The sequence below is a fragment of the Erpetoichthys calabaricus genome, chromosome 14, assembly GCF_900747795.2.
Source record: "Erpetoichthys calabaricus chromosome 14, fErpCal1.3, whole genome shotgun sequence".
NCBI classification, from domain to species: Eukaryota; Metazoa; Chordata; class Cladistia; order Polypteriformes; family Polypteridae; genus Erpetoichthys; species Erpetoichthys calabaricus.
The window spans coordinates 47,033,614-47,055,863 of NC_041407.2; the positions used below are offsets into that span (position 1 = coordinate 47,033,614).

At 40.8% G+C, this 22,250-nt stretch overlaps 1 protein-coding gene across 7 annotated transcripts in view; it reads right to left on the bottom strand.

The window, feature by feature from the left end:
* nfyc (nuclear transcription factor Y, gamma) overlaps positions 1–22,250 on the bottom strand; it is a 129,346-nt gene that overhangs the window by 41,814 nt on the left and 65,282 nt on the right. For 4 of the 7 annotated variants that reach the window (XM_051936340.1, XM_028818350.2, XM_028818351.2 and 1 more), the window contains exons 3-4: positions 20,376–20,447; positions 20,084–20,197 (exon numbers count right to left, since the gene is read on the bottom strand). In XM_051936340.1, the coding sequence (XP_051792300.1) occupies positions 20,084–20,197; positions 20,376–20,447 (186 nt within the window). The remainder of the gene's footprint in view (positions 1–20,083; positions 20,198–20,375; positions 20,448–22,250) is intronic. The other 3 variants (XM_028818353.2, XM_028818354.2, XM_028818352.2) reach the window with 1 other exon arrangement.

Sequence of the window (22,250 nt, forward strand, 5' to 3'; positions counted from 1 at the left end):
GACGTGCCCTCCAGCTGAAGAAAAAAATAAAGTCTTTGTGCTTTTACACGTGCCTCTGTGTAAGGCGGGATTTATACTTCACGCGCCGCGACGCATGCTGCAGCGGACGCTCCTGCTACGCAAGCGTTGTACTGTTTATACTTGCGAGCGTACTTTACGTAAATCTGGAGGAATCCCACCAGGTGACAGTGCGAGATATTATCACGGGGAGAACAGGTTCGGCTTTGCTGTGTGTTGTGAATTGCCTGGAACACTCATTAAATTCCGATGACACTTTACCGCAATATCTCTGAAAAGGATGTTTAAATCCATCAATCCAGGGATTTGTTCATTTCAGCTAGCATTGGGCATGAGGCTGAAACAATCCCTGAACGAGGCATCAGCTCATCGCTAGGTGAAAACATGCACACACATACACGCTGGCGTCATTTTAGTGTAACCAAATCTGCATATCTTTGGAAGGAAACCGGAGCACACTGTGGAAACCCAGCAGGAAAACATGTAAACTCCACTTGAGGTTTTTGCAAATTTATTAAAAATAAAAAAACTAAGAAATCACATGTACACAAGTATTCACAGCATTTGCTCAATACTTTGTCGATGCACCTTTGGCAGCAATTACAGCCTCAAGTCTTTTTGAATATGATGCTACAAGCTTGGCACACCTATCCTTGGCCAGTTTCGCCCATTCCTCTTTGCAGCACCTCTTAAGCTCCATCAGGTTGGATGGGAAGCGTCGGTGAACAGCCATTTTAAGATCTCTCCAGAGATATTCAATCGGATTCAAGTCTAGGCCACTCAAGGACATTCACAGAGTTGTCCTGAAGCCACTCCTTTGATATCTTGGCTGTAAGCTTAGGGTCGTTGACCTGCTGAAAGATGAACCGTCGCCCCAGTCTGAGGTCCAGAGCGCTCTGGAGCAGGTTTTCATCCAGGATGTCTCTGTACACATTGCTGCAGTCATCTTTCCCTTTATCCTGACTAGTCTCCCAGTCCCTGCTGCTGAAAAACATCCCCACAGCATGATGCTGCCACCATGCTTCACTGTAGGGATGGTATTGGCCTGGTGATGAGCGGTGCCTGGTTTCCTCCAAACGTGATGCCTTCTGGAAGGTTCTCCTCTCTCCACAGAGGTCTGGGACCTCTGGGTTCTTGGTCACCTCCCTGACTAAGGCCCTTCTCCCCGATTGCTCAGTTTAGATGGTCGGCCAGCTCTAGGAAGAGTCCTGGTGGTTTTGAACTTCTTCCACTTACGGATGATGGAGGTCACTGTGCTCATTGGGACCTTCAAAGCAGCAGAAATTTTTCTGTAATCTTCCCCAGATTTGTGCCTCGAGACAATCCTATCTCGGAGGTCTACAGACAATTCCTTTGACTTCATGCTTGGTTTGTGCTCCGACATGAACTGTCAACTGTGGGACCTTATATAGACAGGTGTGTGCCTTTCCAAATCATGTCCAATCAACTGAATTTACCACAGGTGGACTCCAATTAAGCTGTAGAAACATCTCAAGGATGAGGGGAAACAGGATGCACCTGAGCTCAATTTTGAGCTTCATGGCAAAGGCTGTGAATACTTATGTACATGTGCTTTCTCAATTTTTTTATTTTTAATAAATTTGCAAAAATCTCAAGTAAACTTTTTTCACGTTGTCATTATGGGGTGTTCTGTGTAGAATTCTGAGGGAAAAAAAAAGAATTTAATCCATTTTGGAATAAGGCTGTAACATAACAAAATGTGGAAAAAGTGATGCGCTGTGAATACTTTCTGGATGCACTGTAAATCTGAGGATTCTATATGTACAGAGTTGGAATATCATACATTTAATGTGCTCAGTGTGGCGATATATTGCTGTTTGTCGCTGCTGTCAGTACCGGTGGAAGCCTTAGAAGAAAAAAGACGGCACAGAAGACGGTATGCGAGACTTTTAAAATGTATTGTGTCATTACGATAGGGAATATGCAACGCTTGAATATAAAAGCACCACGAATGCATCTGTATGTCGGCATTTTGCTTCAGCACTTCGAACCATTCATCAAACATCAATGCACGTACACCGATCTTGTAGGATCTGCAAAGCGGCTTTCTGTCACACACAGATAGTAAACAGAGACTCTGACGTCACATTCCAACTTTTGTCACATTGCGCCCCCCGACTTTTTGCTGGTACTGCAACTCGCGCATGCATCGTGTTAATTTCGGAGGATCTGCTCAGAGGACGCATGAAATGAACGATGGAAATGCATGGCAGCCATGATGCGGGCACATACACTTTCTAAGCATGAAGTATAAATGAGCCCTAAGTCTGTGCACCGGGTCGGGCGCTATACGGCGTCCATTTCACACTGACATAGTCGACAGGATTCCAGTCCGTCTTGTGGGGCCGGGACCTGTACATTTATTTGTGTGGTGACCCAGCACAGCAGCACGAGCATTGTGCAAGAGCGCGTGGCATGCACCCCAAGACAGCGCACTGAAGCGCACACCGCGGCAGGAAGCCTGAGACACTCGAGGGCTCCATTACCCTGTCAGAGCCGGTATGGGGAGGAAGAAAGCCGGGTGGACGGCTGAGAAGAAGCCACGGTTGGCGCATCCCAACGAGAGGCTACACGGACAAGAGGTCGTCTGGAAGACGAGATCCATGCAGGGGCTGGTGGCCCAGGTCTGTGTCGGTGGCAACGATTCACAGTGAGATGGCGGGGCGAGCGAGGTAGGTCCAGTCCCAGTTTTCTCCGCAGGACAGCAGGCGGAGGAGGAGTGCCTGGATGATCCCCCCAACGCGGCTTTCCCTGTTGTGAAGTGGGCGATGGAGGAGCGAAGCTGCTTCCTTGTGGCAGGTAAGGGGGTGGAGGATGGGTGTTGTCTTCCCGTAGGTAAAGGACAAGCATGAGCGACGAACCTCCGCCCCAAACCCGAGGGCGCCACTGGAGAAGGAGCAGGAGGACTGTCGGTTGGCAAGGTGGAACGAGGTAAGTCCGTTCGAAACTAACCTGCCTTTGGCTATATGGGAGCTGGAGGAGCTTCTCCAACCCATGCAGTCTGTATTACAAGCTCTGGGACTGCTTCAGGAGATGCTCGAGTGGCTGGAGTGGAAGGTCGGCACGCCCCTAAGAGCTGTAAAACTATGGCTGAGGAGGCGTGATGCTGGATTCTCCAGCCGTACTGATACGGTGGTACTGGTGAGTGACGCCTGTACCGTAGAGTATATGGGAGGGGCGACCGAAAGGGCCGCGGTATTGATTGGTTCCAACGCGTAGCCGCACCTCTGACAAGAGACGCAGCCGCAATGACTGACAGCACAGCAGAGGAGTGTGCACGGAGGCAGCTGCTTGATATTGGCTGCCAAACAGCCCTGCCCCGACTGCCAGCACTGGTCTCATGGGCGTCCAAAGGTGGGCAGATGGCACGGGGTCCCTCTTCTTTCCATAAGGGGACCCAGACCGCCTGTACACCACAGAATAGGAGACCCCGGAAAAAGGGGCCTCCAAACAAAGTGCAGCGTAAGCCCATCTGCTCGCAGACATTGGAGGGCTTGGCGGACGTTGGGGCAGGACTTCCCGTACTGTTTCCGGTCCCACAGGAATTGCACCAGATAGAAGCAGCACTGCTTTGAGTGCAACCGCTGTGGCCACGGCTGGAAGTGTTGTCTGTGGAGGACGCCCAGAGGACACGGGCGTCAGGGCAGCACCTCCCGCTCTTGTACTTTTGTCATTGCAGGACAGAGCCGTGGACTGGAGGACGCCGACCTCGCAGGACGAACCACTGTGCCCCATGGTGCTCAGCTGAGAGAGGGGCACTGTGGCGGACAGCCGGGACGCCCCTTTGTCACTAGATCCGGGGGAGCAGCCATGGGAGCCACGCTACATCCCTCGGAACCTTTGTTGGCAAATCCTGGTTGCATCGGGGCACTTTCGTGGAACACCGGAGCTCATCTTGGTTGGGCTCCGTGGCCTCCACCAGGGGGAGCTGCATAGGGCTACACGGCTTAACGAGCCCGTCTGGGTGTAAGAGCAGCCACAAGTAGGTCAACGAGCACCTGCAGCACTTCCGGGTGGGCTATGAGAGGAGCCTGCAGCCACTACTCAGGGCGCCAGAGTTGGGTGGAGGAGGAGGACGAAGCTGCCCTGGGAGGAGTGGAAGACAAAGAGTGTGATTCGGGGTGATTTTTCTTTGTGTGCGTTTTGAGGACTGTGTTGTGCCTGTGACTGTCTTTTGTTGAATGTAATGGTAATTTAAAACTGGCTATAAAAAGTCATTGCAGTTTTGTCAATTTCATTAAAAATGGCATACTATTACTGGAGACATATTTTCCATTATTACTCCCGACTGCAATTACAAAATATCCTCCATTAGTATTAAAGTGTGAATTTCCCCTTGGGATTAATAAAGTATCTAAGTATTTCCTTCAAATAAAGGAGGTTAATAAACCTGATTGGGTAACGCATTTGGACTAATAACTTCACACTGCGCTTCAAAACAAATAAAGGAATGCATTCTAGTCTGACTTTGTAAGTTTACATTGAAAAATATTGATTAGCCATGCCTTATGCTGGGAAGAGAGAGAGAGAGACAAAAAGAGGGCACCAGCCGATTTGCACTTATTGAAGGACTTTGTAAATTAGCTATTTAGTTTATTTAGTTAGGTAAAACAAATAAAGTATTAGCTAATTAGTGGAGAATAAAAACAACTTATAACCAATCATCCAAGCCTTAATGGATGGACCACTAATAGTATTAACTGAAATCGATGAAAATTTGTTTATTTCGATCTCACACTGAACAACCTGAAGGACAAAAACTATCCTCTTGTCTGAGACGGCGTAGGATGACATTGACAACCTTGATGCAAAATTGTCTGTCAATTTGTCATAGGCTTCTTTCAGTTTCAGTTACTGATAATTTTGTGGAAAGTCAAAGCTTTCGAGTAAGAAAAAAAAGAAGAAAAAAAAATCTGCTCAGTATGAGAATATCCTGCTCCTGGGGGGTTTGGGAGACACAAATATTTCATTTTCAAATTCTGTCGCATTTGTAATTGAGAAATGTAACTTCTGTCAAAACAATGCAGATACTTATTTTACAGTGAGAACTCAACGTGCTTTGCTCAGGGTCACACAGTCTGTCAAAGGGAAGAACTACAGTAAATCAGCAACCTTATGGCTCAGAGTGTATTTTTTTAACACTACTTCATATTGCCTGATTAGAAGAGACATATCTGGCATAGAGCATATTTGAATTGTAATTCTTCTATGATCAACTTCTTTAGACTAAGGCTAGCACCTTCATCTCTATCAAAATCAAGGTACATAAGCCATTCTTCATGGACACACAATATGTTGGAATACGACGCTAAGCGAAGCATTCTTTTAGGCATCAAGTGTGACATCACATTTACACGTCTGTAATGAATCTAATGACCCTCTTAATTCTACGTTTGCATTAGATGGTTTTCTTAACTAGACAAATGCTTTCTTCATTTGGGTAGGAACCCACCTTAACCTCCTAGGAACATGCAACTTTTCATGTATCCAGCTTACCATTTTATATACCAAAGTGAACAGTTAAAGCATGTGTTGTAGATATACCAAGGGGACAAAGCAAGAAAAATTCCTAAATCTGGATGGACATCTAAATTATAATCAATACCAGGATACACACCCATGCCAAATTTCAGTTGTCATAACAAAGAGTCTGAATACTTGTGTCAATATGATAGTTTACTTTTAAAAGGTATGCAAAAATTCCTAAATGCCAGTTTTTCACTTTGTCATTCTAGGGCACCGAGTGTTGTCTGATATGGGTAAAATAATTTAAACTATTTTAGAACAAGGTTGCAAAATAGCAAAATGTGAAAAAAATAAAGGGGTCTGGAATGCTTTCTGAATCCACTATAAAAATTACTGAAACAGACTACTGACAAACAGAGAATAACCAAAAAAATTAACTGCAAAATAATGTAACATTAAGCCCTTAAACAGGTGAAATACAGTCTATTTTTCTACCCCTCATGATTTTTACAAATAATTGTTAAGCAATGAATTAGGAGGATGATTTTGAGAAGACAAATGACCTTCTATCACAACCATACAAACTACAAAACTGGATTTCAAGTTGCTCAATCAGGAGGAGACAGAGTGCAGATAAGAGAAGAATTCTCCTTGTGGAGTGAGGTCATCTGTGAGGCCCCTCAGATGTCTGTTCTGGGATCAGTGCGTTTTCTGATTTATGTTATTTTACATAAATTTTAGTATACAGTAACCCCTCGCTATATCGCGCTTCACCTTTCGCGGCTTCACTCCATCGCGGATTTTATATGTAAGCATATTTAAATATATATCGCGGATTTTTTGCTGACAATGGGTTTTTAATTTCTGGTACATGCTTCCTCAGTTGGTTTGCCCAGTTGATTTCATACAAGGGACGCTATTGGCAGATGGCTGAGAAGCTACCCGGCTTACTTTTCTGTCTCTCTTGCGCTGACTTTCTCTGATCCTGACGTAGGGGGATTGAGCAGGGGGGCTGTTCGCACACCTAGACGATAAGGACGCTCCTCTAAAAATGCTGAAAGATTATCTTCACGTTTCAATCTTTTGTGCAGCTGCTTCCTGAAACGACATACACGGTGCTTCGCATACTTAAAAGCTCGAAGGGCACGTATTGATTTGTGCTTGAAAAACAAACTCTGTCTCTCTCTCTCTCTCTCTCTCTCCCTGCTCCTGACGGAGGGGGTGTGAGCTGCCGCCTTCAACAGCTTTGTGCCGCGGTGCTTCGCATACTTAAAAGCAAACAGCCCTATTGATTTGTTTGCTTTCCTCTGTCTTTCTGACAGACTCTGCTCCTGACGCGCACTCCTTTGAAGGTGAAAATATGTTTGCATTCTTTTAATTGTGAGACAGAACTGTCATCTGTCTTGTCATGGAGCACAGTTTAAACTTTTGAAAAAGAGACAAATGTTTGTTTGCAGTGTTTGAATAACGTTCCTGTCTCTCTACAACCTCCTGTGTTTCTGCGCAAATCTGTGACCCAAGCATGACAATATAAAAATAACCATATAAACATATGGTTTCTACTTCGCGGATTTTCTTATTTCGCGGGTGGCTCTGGAACGCAACCCCCGCGATGGAGGAGGGATTACTGTAGTTTGTAAACTTGAAAATTCGCAGAGGACACTAAAACTAAAGGAAAGGCAGATACTGAGGAGGCAGCAAATAATTCAAGACGACACCGACAAGATTCAGAACAGGGCAAACAACGTAGAAAAGTGCAAAATGCTACATGTGGGCAAAAGGATCACCAATTATAAATAGAAGAAAGAGAGACACTGGCCTAAAGGAAGCAAACTCTGAAAAGAGTTTTAAGGTGGAACATTTTCATCATCTAAGTAATTCAGAGAAGCTATTAAAATGGGAAATAAAATGTTAGGTTATATCCAGAGGTGGGTAGTAACGAGTTACATTTACTCCATTACATTTACTTGAGTAACTTTTTTTAAAAAAAAAAATGTACTTCTAAGAGTACTTTTACTGCACCATACTTTTTACTTTTACTTGAGTACATTTGTGAAGAAGAAACGCTACTCTTACTCTGCTACATTGGGCAACACTCATCATCATCTATATGCTACATCGATCCCTCTCTCACTTGGACAGAGGCAGTGGTGCTGTAAGAATTATGTTTCTAGACTTCTCTAGTGCCTTCAACACAATCCAACATCTGCTCCTTAGGGACAAGCTGACAGAGATGGGAGTAGATTCATACCTGGTGGCATGGATCGTGGACTATCTTAAAGACAGACATCACTATGTGCGTCTCGGGAACTGCACTTCTGACATTGTGGTCAGCAACACAGGAGCGCCACAAGGGACTGTACTTTCTCCGATCCTGTTCAGCCTATATACATCGGACTTCCAACACAACTCGGAGTCCTGCCATATGCAAAAGTTCGCTGATGACACTGCTATCGTGGGCTGCATCAGGAGTGGGCAGGAGCAGTATAGGGACCTAATCAATGACTTTGTAAAATGGTGCGACTCAAACCACCTACACCTGAACACCAGCAAAACCAAGGAGCTGGTGGTGGATTTTAGGAGGCCCAGGCCCTGTGATCATCAGAGGTGATTGTGTGCAGATGGTGCAGACCTATAAATACCTGGGAGTGCAGCTGGATGATAAATTAGACTGGACTGCCAATACTGATGCTCTATGTAAGAAAGGACAGAGCCGGTTATACTTCCTTAGAAGGCTGGTGTCCTTCAACATCTGCAATAAGATGTTGCAGATGTTCTATCAGACGGTTGTGGCGAGCGCCCTCTTCTACGCGGTGGTGTGCTGGGGAGGCAGCATTAAGAAGAAAGACGCCGCACGCCTGGACAAACTGGTGAGGAAGGCAGGCTCTATTGTTGGCATGGAGCTAGACAGTTTGACATCTGTGGCAGAGCGACGGGCGCTCAGCAGGCTCCTATCAATTATGGAAAATCCACTGCATCCACTAAACAGTGTCATCTCTAGACAGAAGAGCAGCTTCAGCGACAGACTGCTGTCACTGTCCTGCTCCACTGACAGACTGAGAAGATCGTTCCTCCCCCAAACTATGCGACTCTTCAATTCCATCCCCTTGGGGGTAAACGTTAACATTATATAAAGTTATTATCTGTTTTTACCTGCATTATTATCAATCTTTAATTTAATATTGTTTTTTGCATCAGTAAGGTGCTGCTGGAGTATGTGAATTTCCCCTTGGGATTAATAAAGTATCTATCTAACACTCTACTTTTTTCCATTTAAACATTAGATAAGCTGCATTTTTGCCAGAGAGAAGTTGCTAGTGGATCTACTGCATGACTGCTTCACCAATCAGACGTAGCAATAATAATCACACGACTACGTTTCACCAATCAGATGTAGTAACAATAATCACATGACTCCGTTTCACCAATCAGACGTAGCCATGCAGTCACATGACCACACACAAACTTCCTGCGTCTGCAGCCTGTGAGAGACTTTTTAGTCATGCGGGGCTCCTGTTCACTGCTAAACGGTCACAGCTTCACTGCAAGAACCTTGAGAGCCTGCTGAAGCTTAACCATCACTTCACTGAGTAAAGAACAAGCACGTTTTAAACAAGCACGCTTTAACCAAACATGCACAGACAGTCAAGGTAAAGTGAGACTTCTTGTACGTACACAAGCTGCCTTGTTCTAATGTTATTTTCTATCAGCTGTGCTATTTGGAGGCAAGTGTGTGACGATGCCGGTCCCCTACAGACTCTTTTCTTTTCTCCTTTTCTTTGATTCCCCCTTCTTTTTCTTTTTGTGCCGACCCATATATATACATTCCCGTCTCCGTGGGCTTTAATCACATGCCGCAGAAAGCCAATGATGTAATCGAGAACGATCGCACCCGCACGTGTGACTCACTCCAACTACCTCATTAACTTCCCACCGTCATGCAACTGCACCTATGGAGAGTGACACGGTTTTATGGATTTGAAACTGGCCTTTTTTTTTTTTTTTTTTTTTTTTTTTTTTTTTAAAGCTGCGGACCCGCTACACCACAAAGTTGAATATACAGTATTATACTGTCAGTGTACAGGTTATCTTGTCACTCTAAGTAGTCTGCACTGTTCAAACATACATGTTACCTACTGTAGGTATTGGCTTCAAAAGCTTTGTTGTGAAAAACAGATTTAGAACTTTGTGTTATTTGTGCATCTTTATTTTGTAAAGATGTTATTTGTACTCATTTTTTATTATTTGGAAATAGCAGAATTTGCACATTATTTTATATTTTTGTCTGCCTTATTACAACATTTCTAAAAAATAAATAATTTATTATGTTCAAACAAACAGTTACTCAGTACTTGAGTAGTCTTTTCACCAAATACTTTTTAACTCATACTTGAGTAATTTTTTGGATGACTACTTTTTACCTCTACTTGAGTAATATTATTTTGAAGTAATGATACTCTTACTTGAGTACAATTTTTGGCTACTCTACCCACCTCTGGTTGTGTCAAAAAAAACTTTATGTAAATCAAGAAACATTATTCTCAGACTATATAATGCTCTAGTGAAAATGCATCTTGAGTAATATACACAGTTGTGGTTAACATGCTAAACCCCAGCTCTTCTTTCAGAAAATGTTTTACATCTTCAGGAAAATTGCTGCATTTAGAAAAGCTTTGGTATTCACATTTTTAAATTTTGTTGAAAGTTTGTGATGGAAACCAGAATGATTAGATATATAGGAAATTTTTTACAAAGATCTTGAAAAGGGTGCATTTATAATAATGTAAACAGCAATTTTCAGTTTAAAAAACTTCACACTAAGACTATTGCAGTTTTTCATTGCTTAACTGAATACGTCTTGAATTTGGCATATACCTTTTCTTAAACTCTAGTTATGAACTGATCTATAATAGCTGTGTAACGCAAACAGTATTTTTATCAGTGAAAGAGACAGGCAGTTACAAACTGAAAGTTTTATCAACAAAAATGCCCTCAAATATGCATGATTGGTGTTTACCTTAGCATGTTCTTCTGACTAACAATGAGAAACTGTTGTACGACAGACTGACATTATCCATTCTGATCTGCCAGGAACACCGGTCCTTGGCTTAGCAAGTCAGGGCTAGACACAATATCAGCTAAAAATTCTCAGTTTCCATGTCAGGGCCCCACTTCAGAATGCGGGCACTACACCTTAGCTGATAAGATGATCAATCCCAGGCCAAAACATATTACGGTGGCATCTCTTAGAGGAACCAGCTAGACACCTAAGTTTGAACAAAATGCCGTAATTCAACGAATGGCAACCTTGATAGACAGAACTTGTATGTCAATACAAGGGATGCTCTTATGTGCACCCAAGAAACCAATCTATTCCTTACTTGAAAAACCCTTGTAAAACACAGATCTTCTTTCTTCTCATCAAGCTTACTATTCTCAATGTGGCCATAAGCATGGGTGTCCATTGAATGACCTAAGGTGTAGTTGTAACAGAGATTGGGAAAATCCCTTTTAATTTGAAGGACAGCTAAGTTGGACTGGAAGGGTAGAAGACTTGTCTGTACAGAGAGTATGAAAAGAGGGCCATTAGTCCAAACCTTACTAAGGAAAAACAAGCAAAGAGTATATACATAAAAACCATCCTGCAGAAAACAATAACTGACTGATAACCAGATGCCCAGAAGACATGATTTTGCTAGCAACAAGAGGATCAGAACATTGTGTTTAAGCCTCAAAAAGGAACCGCAGTACCATGTGCAGCAAGAATGGACAAACAAAGAGGAGAAGGACATGAGCTCCTTAAACAAACTGCACTGAAGATAAAGCCAGCCAGGAAAGGGTCAAAGGCATCGCCTACACCAAATCATAACTACACCAACTCAGATTCCAAAAAATATTAATTGTAACTTCGTAGTTGAGCTGAAGCCAGCTAATGTATTATGGTACTGGTGTCACTGTAACTGAAAAGTAACTATCCTCTGAACAATAAATTCTAGCTGCTAAGTTTCTTTATAAAATCCAGGAAAAAAAGTGCAGAACACCACCATACCATAGAAACTCTGTGTGGGGGAAGGTGAGCCACTGCAGACTAGATGCGAGTAAATTTACGCCACAGTGCAGGCAATAGAAGCCATGTAACTAGCTAAAGAACTTATTCACCATAACCACATGAACTGAAAGATCTGAATTCATAATGTATTTGAATTTTTCTACAGAAGAGAAAAGGTTACAATAAGCTTTCCTAATTTTATATATTGTGTAGTTAATGTTTTTTGTCTATATATTTATATATCTATTGTATATATCTATACATATACTTATGTCTAACCATCTTCTAATATCCTTATGTTATAAATAACTTGTATTATTTTGTTTATTGCAACAAGCATGTTTGGGTAATTTGTCAAGTCTAAACACCACATCAAACCGCAACAGAATGTTTTAATTAATTAAAACTGATAACTAAAGTGATTAAACCCTATTCCACCAATGCACCCCTGGAAAAGTTTCACAAACAAATTATAGTGTTAAGAAAATAGGCACTTCAGCTTAATACTGATCATTAATTCATGTGTTTTCTCAAATCCCATGGTAACTAAAGAGGAGGAAGAACAGCACATTGCAGGCACTGCACATACAGGTGCTGGTCATAAAATTAGAATATCATGACAATGTTGAATTAAAAGTGAAACTTGTATATTAGATTCATTCATTACACACAGACTGATGTATTTCAAATGTTTATTTCTTTTAATGTTGATGATTATAACTGACAACTAATGAAAGTCCCAAATTCAATATCTCGAAAAATTAGAATATTATGAAAAGGTTCAATATTGAAGACACCTGGTGCCACACTCTAATCAGCTAATTAACTCAAAACACCTGCAAAAGCCTTTAAATGGTCTCTCAGTCTAGTTCTGTAGGCTACACAATCATGGGGAAGACTGCTGACTTGACAGTTGTCCAAAAGACGACCATTGATACCTTGCACAAGGAGGGCAAGACACAAAAGGCCATTGCTAAAGATGCTGGCTGTTCACGGAGCTCTGTGTCCAAGCACATTAATAGAGAGGTGAAGGGAACGCCAAGATGTGGTAGAAAAAAAGTGTACAAGCAATAGGGATAACCGCACCCTGGAGAGAATTGTGAAACAAAACCCATTCAAAAATGTGGGGGAGATACACAAAGAGTGGACTGCAGCTGGAGTCAGTGCTTCAAGAACCACCACGCACAGACGTATGTAAGACATGGGTTTCAGCTGTCACATTCCTTGTGTCAAGCCACTTTTGAATAAGAGACAGCGTCAGAAGCGTCTCGCCTGGGCTAAAGACAAAAAGGACTGGACTGCTGCTGAGTGGTCCAAAGTTATGTTCTCTGATGAAAGTAAATTTTGCATTTCCTTTGGAAATCAAGGTCCCAGAGTCTGGAGGAAGAGAGGAGAGGCACAGAATCCACGTTGCGTGAGGTCCAGTGTAGTTTCCACAGTCAGTGATGGTTTGGGTTGCCATGTCATCTGCTGGTGTTGGTCCATTGTGTTTTCTGAGGTCCAAGGTCAACGCAGCCATCTACCAGGAAGTTTTAGAGCACTTCATGCTTCCTGCTGCTGACGAACTTTATGGAGATGCAAATTTCATTTTCCAACAGGACCTGGCACCTGCACACAGTGCCAAAGCTACCAGTACCTGGTTTAAGGACCATGGTATCCCTGTTCTTAATTGGCCAGCAAACTTGCCTGACCTTAACCCCATAGAAAATCTATGGGGTATTGTGAAGAGGAAGATGCAATACGCCAGACCCAACAATTCAGAAGAGCTGAAGGCCACTATGAGAGCAACATGGGCTCTCATAATACCTGAGCAGTGCCACAGACTGATCGACTCCATGCCACGCCGCATTGCTGCAGTACTCCAGGCCAAAGGAGCCCCAACTAAATATTGAGTGCTGTACATGCTCATACTTTTCATGTTCATACCTTTCAGTTGGCCAACATTTCTAAAAATCCTTTTTTTTTGCATTGGTCTTAATTGATATTCTAATTTTCCGAGATACTGAATTTGGGACTTTCATTAGTTGTCAGTTATAATCATCAACATTAAAAGAAATAAACATTTGAAATACATCAGTCTGTGTGTAATGAATGAACTTAATATACAAGTTTCACTTTTTGAATGGAATTACTGAAATAAATCAACTTTGTCATGATATTCTAATTTTATGACCAGCACCTGTACGAGGGTTGTCTGGGTTCCGCGCGGAATTTTATCGTTTGTCGAGTGTCAGCCTGTCGAAACCTGTTCTGCTGTGTAGAGGGATTATTCAAGTGGTTGCATGTTTTTGTTCAGATGTTTTGCTCCCTCTCTTCCTTCAGAATGAACACGAGAAGCAAATGAACTGAGAGTGCGCAGCCGGCGCTAGCGGCAAAGCTCCCAACTCCGTGCGTGCGTGACTTTCGAGTGATGATTTTTTACGACTTTTCTGATGGTTTAATCCGCTCGGTGAAACGCACCATGTTTGCCATCTTTTTCAACATCGATGGCATTGTCGCGTCAATTCCGCTGATGGAGAGGAAAACTGTGACCTCTGAGTGGTACACCACTCAGTGCCTGCCTGATGTTTTTTCTGCGATGGCTAGAGGCCGGTCCAAGAACTTGCAAAGGCACTTTTTGCATCATGACAATGCGCCAGCCCACACGGCTAATGCGACGAAGCATTTCATTGAAGACAGTGGTGTCAACGTTTTGAACCCGCCACCCTACTCGCCTGATCTTGCACCATGTGACTTTTGGCTCTTCCCGAAAGTGACAGAACCCCTGCGAGGCCACAACTTCGAAACTCGAGAGGAACTGATTGCAGCTGTCAAAGAACAGCTGGACAACCTCCCAAAGACAGCCTTTCGCGAGTGTTTTGCGGCGTGGGTCAGAAGAGCCCAAAAGTGCATTTATATTGGCAGTGAATACTTGGAAAAAGTTTAAAAAGGATCGAAGTACATGAGAAAAATAGAAAAAAAAAAATCCCTGGCTACTTATTTCGAGTGATTCCGCGCGGAACCCAGACAACCCTCGTATGTGGATGGCCTTTCATATGCAGTAATGTTTTACCTGTAAATGCTGTGCTGTCACTCCTGGAAAACCAATCAATTTGCAAACAGTAATGCTATCTGTTTTAACTGTTCCTGTTCTGATCCTAGCTTTTTTATTTTCCTGCTCACCACCACCAGGCAACGTAGGCAGAGTGAACACAAACATATTTAAAAGTGCTGGAGACTTTGCAGATTTTATTTAACATTCAGAAGTAGTTATGGAAAACAAAAAGTACTGAACATCACGATAATGACTTGCATATAAAACTGAACAAAAAATTCAAGTGACAACAAGATACCAAGAAGACATGATTCACCAGCATGTGTCTGTCTGCTTATATCCCTTCAGCAATATCTTTTGCACGTAGTGCTGGGCGGTATGACCAAAATTCTATATCACGATATTTTTCAAAATTATACTGGTTTCAAGGTATTCAACGGTATTTTTTTCCCACGCATGAGTGGATGTTAACCCCATTTTCCACTGCAATTACTGTAGTAGGCTAGCTAATAATAGCCTATTCCACTGTCATGAGAATTGTACATTGTACAAAAACACATTTTAATGTGCACACAAGTATTAATACAGGATTGCATGGTCCCATAAAGTGATAAGTTTTCAAGGGGGTGGGCACTAATGAAGAGTATGACAGTTGCAGTCAAAATATAGAACCTTTTTATTGAACAAATTTTGCAAACAAATTAAACTATAATTTTGACAACATATTTTCAACAATCCAAAGAGGCATTTAGACTTAGTAAAATATCCAGAAGTGCTTTTCAAAAGTATTGCACTGAACAGGTCTTAGAAAAGGAATGAATAGTAAATATTTTTTGTAAACCAACTACACTTTCTGTTAATGTTAATCTCTGTCCACTGACACTTTAGCTATATGGATTGTAATGGTGTTGGTTATCTCGATCCTACGCTTGCTTTTTTTGTCGTAGGCAGTACCTCTAGCAAACGCGTCTACAAGTGACGTCTAACTCGAGTGTCCTCTAACTTTTTCAGTTTTACCGGAGGACGTGGAAGGTGCCAATCTTAGTTCCATACATTCACGGTACTTGAAAGCATGTTTGCGGCTAAGGTGGTGCAGCAAATTGCTTGTGTTGCATTTGCAGTAAATAGTTGTTTGGTCCATATCCAACATTTTAAAACCAAAGTATCTCCAGACAACAGACACGGCTCCTTTTTTCAGCAAAAGTTCTTCTGTGTCATCATGTTTAACTTTATCGTCTGCTACAGCTTCAGTTTCAGAATGTGCTCTGTCCATTTTCACCATTCAATACCTCCACTAATGCATGTACTCCATTGCATGCGTGTTTAGTGGTGTAGCAGTGCAAAAGGTCCCCCCTTAAACAGTTTCCTGCTGCGCCACATTCCAAACGCTATTTATGCTATTTGAACCGGTGTTGCGGTATAAGAAAAATCTACATCATTACAAAAATAAAAATTAGTTTTCGGTATGATCCGGTATACCTCCCAGCACTATTTACAGGTAGCAAAAATCTACACCGGGTGTTACAGACTCGATTCAAATGTTTTTATTATAATAGTAGTAATAATAATAGTAGCTCATTACTCAAAACGGGAAGAACCCAGGCTCGAATCAGCAACCTCTTGATTACAAGGCAGCAGTTCTTACCTCTGCATCAGCCAAGCAGACATGTTGACTTTGTGTTGATTGATATTTGGGCTTGGGTTTTTACTCACTGACAGCAACATGTAAATTGAATGATTTCTTTTCCTTTGGTTATATTCTTGAATAAAAGTGCACTTGTTTTGTTATACCTTTTGTGCAAGTGATTATTTTATATATGGGGTTCAGTCTTCACACATTATACACTTCACATCAGCATTTTGTCATTACTAAAACATGAAAAAAGTTTCTGTTTTAGTTATGTGTTCAACATTTCTTGCCTTGCATTTCTTGTCATCCTACATTTACCCAGATCGTTGTAGACACAGATCACACATGAAATGTATGTATTCCAAATAACGATATATTATTTCCCCTATACAATTCCAGACACCTCACATCCAGATAAACAGACTTGAACTCTGAGAATTTTGCATCTGACTTGACTACAGCTGTCTTTTTACCAGGCTACTTGCGCTGATTGACACATTTGCAAAACGAAGACACTGATGAAGAGTCACAAAGGAATTTAAGGTGGTCTGGGCTTATAACTTTTTTTTTTTTTTTTTTTTTTTTTTAATAGGTTTCAGGGATTCTAGTGTTAACAGCAGTGATTGGTTATTATTAAAGAAGTGGCCTGAACAAAAACCTGCAGCCAATGCAACCATGTAGGATTTGACTTTGACATCCTATCCATACAACAAAGGACTACATTTTTTGACATTCACATTTGTTTTAACTCATTTGAATAACACATACTCAAATGTATTTATATTGCATAAACAGGGCAGCAGCTAAAACAATCTAAAATGGTCTTGTCATCAGTGAAGTCATAAAATAAGTCAATATACCAAGTACCTAATGAAATATGACACAAACTTGAGTAAAGAAAAAGCTGGGTTGCACCACGTTCTTTGATATATACAGTATTCCCTCGCTACTTCGCGGTTCACTTTTCGCGGATTCACGACTTCGCGGGTTTTTAAATATAAGTGATTGCCCGCCTATCGCGGAAGTTATGTTCCAGACCCATCAGCAACAGGAGAAAATCCGCGATATAGAAAGACCATATAAATAAACATTTTTATAGTTTAAGCCTTAAAATACCCATCCCACATGCTTCAAACACATGTAAACTTATAAAACACACTTTGTTAACAGATATGATATGTGGATGTCGGGCTAAGGATATGAGTAACATCTCACTATTATAAAACATTTTAACTTCACGCAAGACAAGACAGTAAAATAGGTGATGTACACCTAAAAGCCTGATTGTACAGGCTTTTAAATTATTGACACGCAGAGCGACAAGCAGCACAAAGTCCACTTCTCCTTAGCGTTCATTCAGCTCCCCACCCCCTTTTGAGCGAACGTGCGTTCAGCCCTCACCCCTCCCCCCCCCTCCCATTCCTCCTCCTCCTTCCGAACGAGCAGAGCGACAAGCAGGCATTTTGGCAGAAGCAGCACAAAGTCCATTTCTGCTCTGCTGAGAGTTCAGCTGCCCCCCTTCACAAAGCGAGTGCAGACACATTGACGTCTGATTGCTGCGTGCAGTGTTGGTCTGCGGTGTTTAACAGCATAGGAAGTGTTTATAAGAGCGTGGGAAAGGTTAACAAGAGAGTGAGAAAGGTTTATAAGAGTGTGGGAAGGGTTTATAAAGCCTTAAAATATGTATAAATAATAAAATAAAATATAGGTCGCTACTTCGCGGATTTTCACCTATCGCGGGGGGCTCTGGAACGTAACCACCGCGATTGATTTTTCTATTGTACAGTAATCCCTCATCTAAGTTTCAACCATGTCAAGAGAGGTAAGTGAGCAGGATCACTAGATAGGTTAAGAGCAGCTCCGCATAAAACCCCTATCCCTAGCGCTTTTTGCAAACACTAGATAACTCGCTAATAAAATGGATGAGCTCCGACTGGATTTTACCATGCATAAAACTACAAAGGACTGTTGCCTTTTTATTTTTTTTGGAGATGTGGCTGGATCCCACCATACTGGACACAGCAGTTGAGCTTGCAGATGGAGGAGTGTGTGTCAATATTAATAATGCTTGGTGCATTAATATAACCACAATTAACAAATGTTATGTACTCTGGGTGTGGAATATCTAATGCTAAGATGCTGACCATTTTACCTACTCAAGGAACATACAGTTGTTATGGCAGTACATGTACCATCTCAAGCTAATGTTAAGTCAGAGCTTGAACAACTGTTTGACGTTATCAGTAAACAGAAATCACACCCTGATGCAGTTTTTACTCATCATTGGGGATTTTAATCAAGTGAATCTTAAGAATGTATTCCCCAGATTTTATCAGCATTTACATTGTAAAACCATAGGGGAAAACACCTTAGACCACATCTCTATGAAGAAAGAAGATGGCTATAAGATCAGTCCAGGCCCCCACCTCAGTCAGTCTGATCATCTCACTGTTTCTTGTTCCAGCACGCAAAACCCTTATCAACAGTACTAATCCATTTAGAAGAACTGCTAAAATTTGGTCAGAAGTTGTCATCTCCCAAATCCAGGACTGCTTTGCACACAAAGACAGGAATATATTTTTTCATCAGACAGACTTACAGACATATACTTCATCTGTGCGGTTATATATTAATTACTGTGTAGACATCACTGTCAACAAAAAGATTAAGATGATACAACTGTCAATGGGCTTGTAACAGAGAACGATGAAGCTGCATATAGGGAAGAGGTTCAGAATCTGATAGTATGGTGTGACAACAACCTGGTTGTGTATACCAAAAAGGCAAGAGAAGTTATTCTAGAATTTAGGACCACTAAAATGACCAATCACGGCCCGATAACAATCAATGCAGATGCTGTGGAGAGAGTTTTCTGGTTTAAGTTTCTGGAAGTGATCATCCTGGGCTGACAACACCTTGGCTGTAATAGGCAAAACACAATGACGCTTCTATTTTCTGAAGAAACTAAGCTCCCCTAGAAGCTGCTGGTCAGTTTCTAAAGATGCACTATAGACAGCATCTTGACTAACTGCGCAGATAGCCTGGTACAACAGATGCACCAAGGTTGCTAAAAAAGCCCTGCAGTTGGTCGTAAAAACAACAGAAGTCATCATAAGTACTAAACTACCATCACTCAAACTCTTGAGTAAGACCTGCTGTGTGAGAAGGGCCAAAATCATTATCAAGGATAATCTTCATCGTGGAAATTCTTTGTTTGAGTTCCTCCAATCAGGTAGATGCTTTAGATCAATCTGCATATGCACAAACAGACTAAAAAATAGCTTATTATTATATTATATATATATATATATATATATATATATATATATATATATATATATATATATATATAGCTCTGCTATAAACTTTCTGAAATCTTAATCTCCTTAGTCAGATAATTTTTAAATGAATATCTGCAATAAGCTATGTTGGTAATATGCAATATACCAATATAATACAATATAAATATGCAATATACTATTCATTAATAGGTGCAATAAAAATCGATGCTGCTGTACATTGGGCAATAATAATTTGATCTGGTTACTTGATCACTCAAGACTGTATACAACATATTTGAAAACATTTGACATATTTTGTATGACTATTCTTTTTTTTTTTTTTTTACTTGAATTACATTTTAATTTTGTTACTTCTATTTTTTAAATGCAACTTTGGGGTTGTTATAGAAGACATTTCATTGTGTTACACAATGACAATAAAGTTCTTGAACTTGAAATGAAACTAGAACAGATTTGATTCCACAAATATTTTGATTAATTCTCAGTCTCTCATTAGGTTTAATAAGCTTAGTTTTAGATTGCAGAGGAAAAAATGATAAAAAATAAATCTACTAAAATTGTACCTGCAAAGTCCTGCGTTTATTGTCTTCTGTATGGATCCAGGCCCTCAATGTCAGCTCAGTAATGAAGATTTGGGCAGCTTTAGCAAAGAGAACTGGAGCTTCAGCACTGATCATCTGCAATAAAGAAGTTAAAAAAAACTATGGGTGTGATAAACTTACTAAGGCAGCAGGACCCCCACATTTTGCCACCACTACTATGAGAAAGACCAGCAAAGGTAGTTCCCCACTCACAATAACTTCATGCAGAATACTTTAAACATGGCAATATGCTTTGAAAGAAGATATACAGTACCTTCACATCTTCATCCAACTTCATAATTTTCTTGATGCGGGCAAGAGGAAGCTCTTGAACTCGAAAATCCTTCTGGGACACACGTAAAATATGTTAGTGGTGTAGCAAAAACACAAAACCACTTCAAGAAAAAATGTATTAACAAGGTGTATAATTGTGTGTTATTATTTTGTAAATTAAACTAATTCTTTATCTGAAATTATTTGCAATGTTTACTTGAATTTACTTATCTGGCTTGGTCCAACCTTTATCCACCTTAGGGTTTGAAGTCCAAAACCTTAACCTCAACAGCACACTGCCTGCCTTACTAACAACCTACAGTAGCATTCAAAAATGTACCTGTCCATTCCTTACCCTAATGAAGCCAAGAGATACAATTGCAGTATCAGTCTAAAGAGTCACTAAGCATTCTTTGGCAGAATTCAAAAACAGACTCTTCAGCAATTGCTTCCTTTAATTAACATATTCAGCCAGAATATTGTTGCTCAAAAATTTTCCCCCAATTTTTGCTATAACAGCATGTTGGTGTTTCAGTTAAAATATACTTGCTCAATGAGGGGAAGCCTTCAGAAACCACTTATTTTATCAATAAAATCAATCAATTTTAAATTTAAACAAATAACACTTTTGAAGACTGCCTACAACAGGAGCATATAAGAAGGCTGTTAAATGTGAACGGACACTAATTGCATAAGGTGGTTTGAATTTTTATTCTAAATAGGGCAGCTGTTCTGATTAAAAATATAATCGTGATTACAATTTTTATTCAAAATTAATGACATACAAATTTTATCATATTTCCTTCAAGCATACCAGTATTTTTCTATAAAGCAGAAATAACTTATTTCTTACACAAAAATTGCACAATTTTGTGCAACAGAAACAATGCCCAAAGACCACCAAACATCCCCACCTCCCAGGAGTTGCTGTAATATTTGGGAAAACCAATTTGTATGGTTTGAACTGCTAATTTGCAAGACAACATAGCAAAAGCACTAACAATTAACCAAACAATAAAACAAACAAACGTAAAATCATGGTTCTGCATTGGTGTTCAATCAAGTCCACCCTGCAGCTGTTACCTGGAGAGGTGGAGTCAATAATTAGATTGAAATTGTGCTTAGATTAGGCTTTTAAATAGCAAAGAATAGACTAAAGAAAATTCTAAATATGTATCTGATACGGTTATTTATTTAAGATATAAAAATTGCACATTGTCAAAGTATCATTTCTAAAAAATAAAATAAGTATCTTAACCTTCAGTCCAAATGGAAATATTACCATGACCAGTTTGCACTGATTATTACTTAATTTTATTGGTAGAATAGATGCTATTGTAGGCTATAACTAAGGCTACAGTAGGCTACACACACAATAAACGATAACATCATAGCATGTCTGTTTTTGGGGGCATCCGAGTGAGGTATAAGGAAATCGAGCTATTCCACTGTGTGCCATTTACTCTTTAGCTGTGTGGACAGGTGTTGCACCTGCATCTTACCATTTAAGGTCAGATATTTCCCCAAAGGCAACCAAAAAAACTTGACGGCAAGCATATTCATCAACAGGGACAGGGCTGACCTTCTGACATCCTGTCTCCCACTCTGATCTATACCTCAGCAGCCTCGTTTACAAGTGACTTCGATAGTAGACATCCCTATAGTAATGTTTACATTGTGCGTACTGTCTTGCTCTGGACGTTCCCATCAATTTGTAAATGCAGCATTACGGGAAGGATGATGCGGTCATGCAATCTCGCCCATCTGCAATGTTTGCATGATACAAAAATGAAAATCTTTTACTACATTTGTATGACTGGTTTGAGTTTAATTTTCTCATTTTGTTTTATGCACTTTGAAAACCTAGTGTATATAT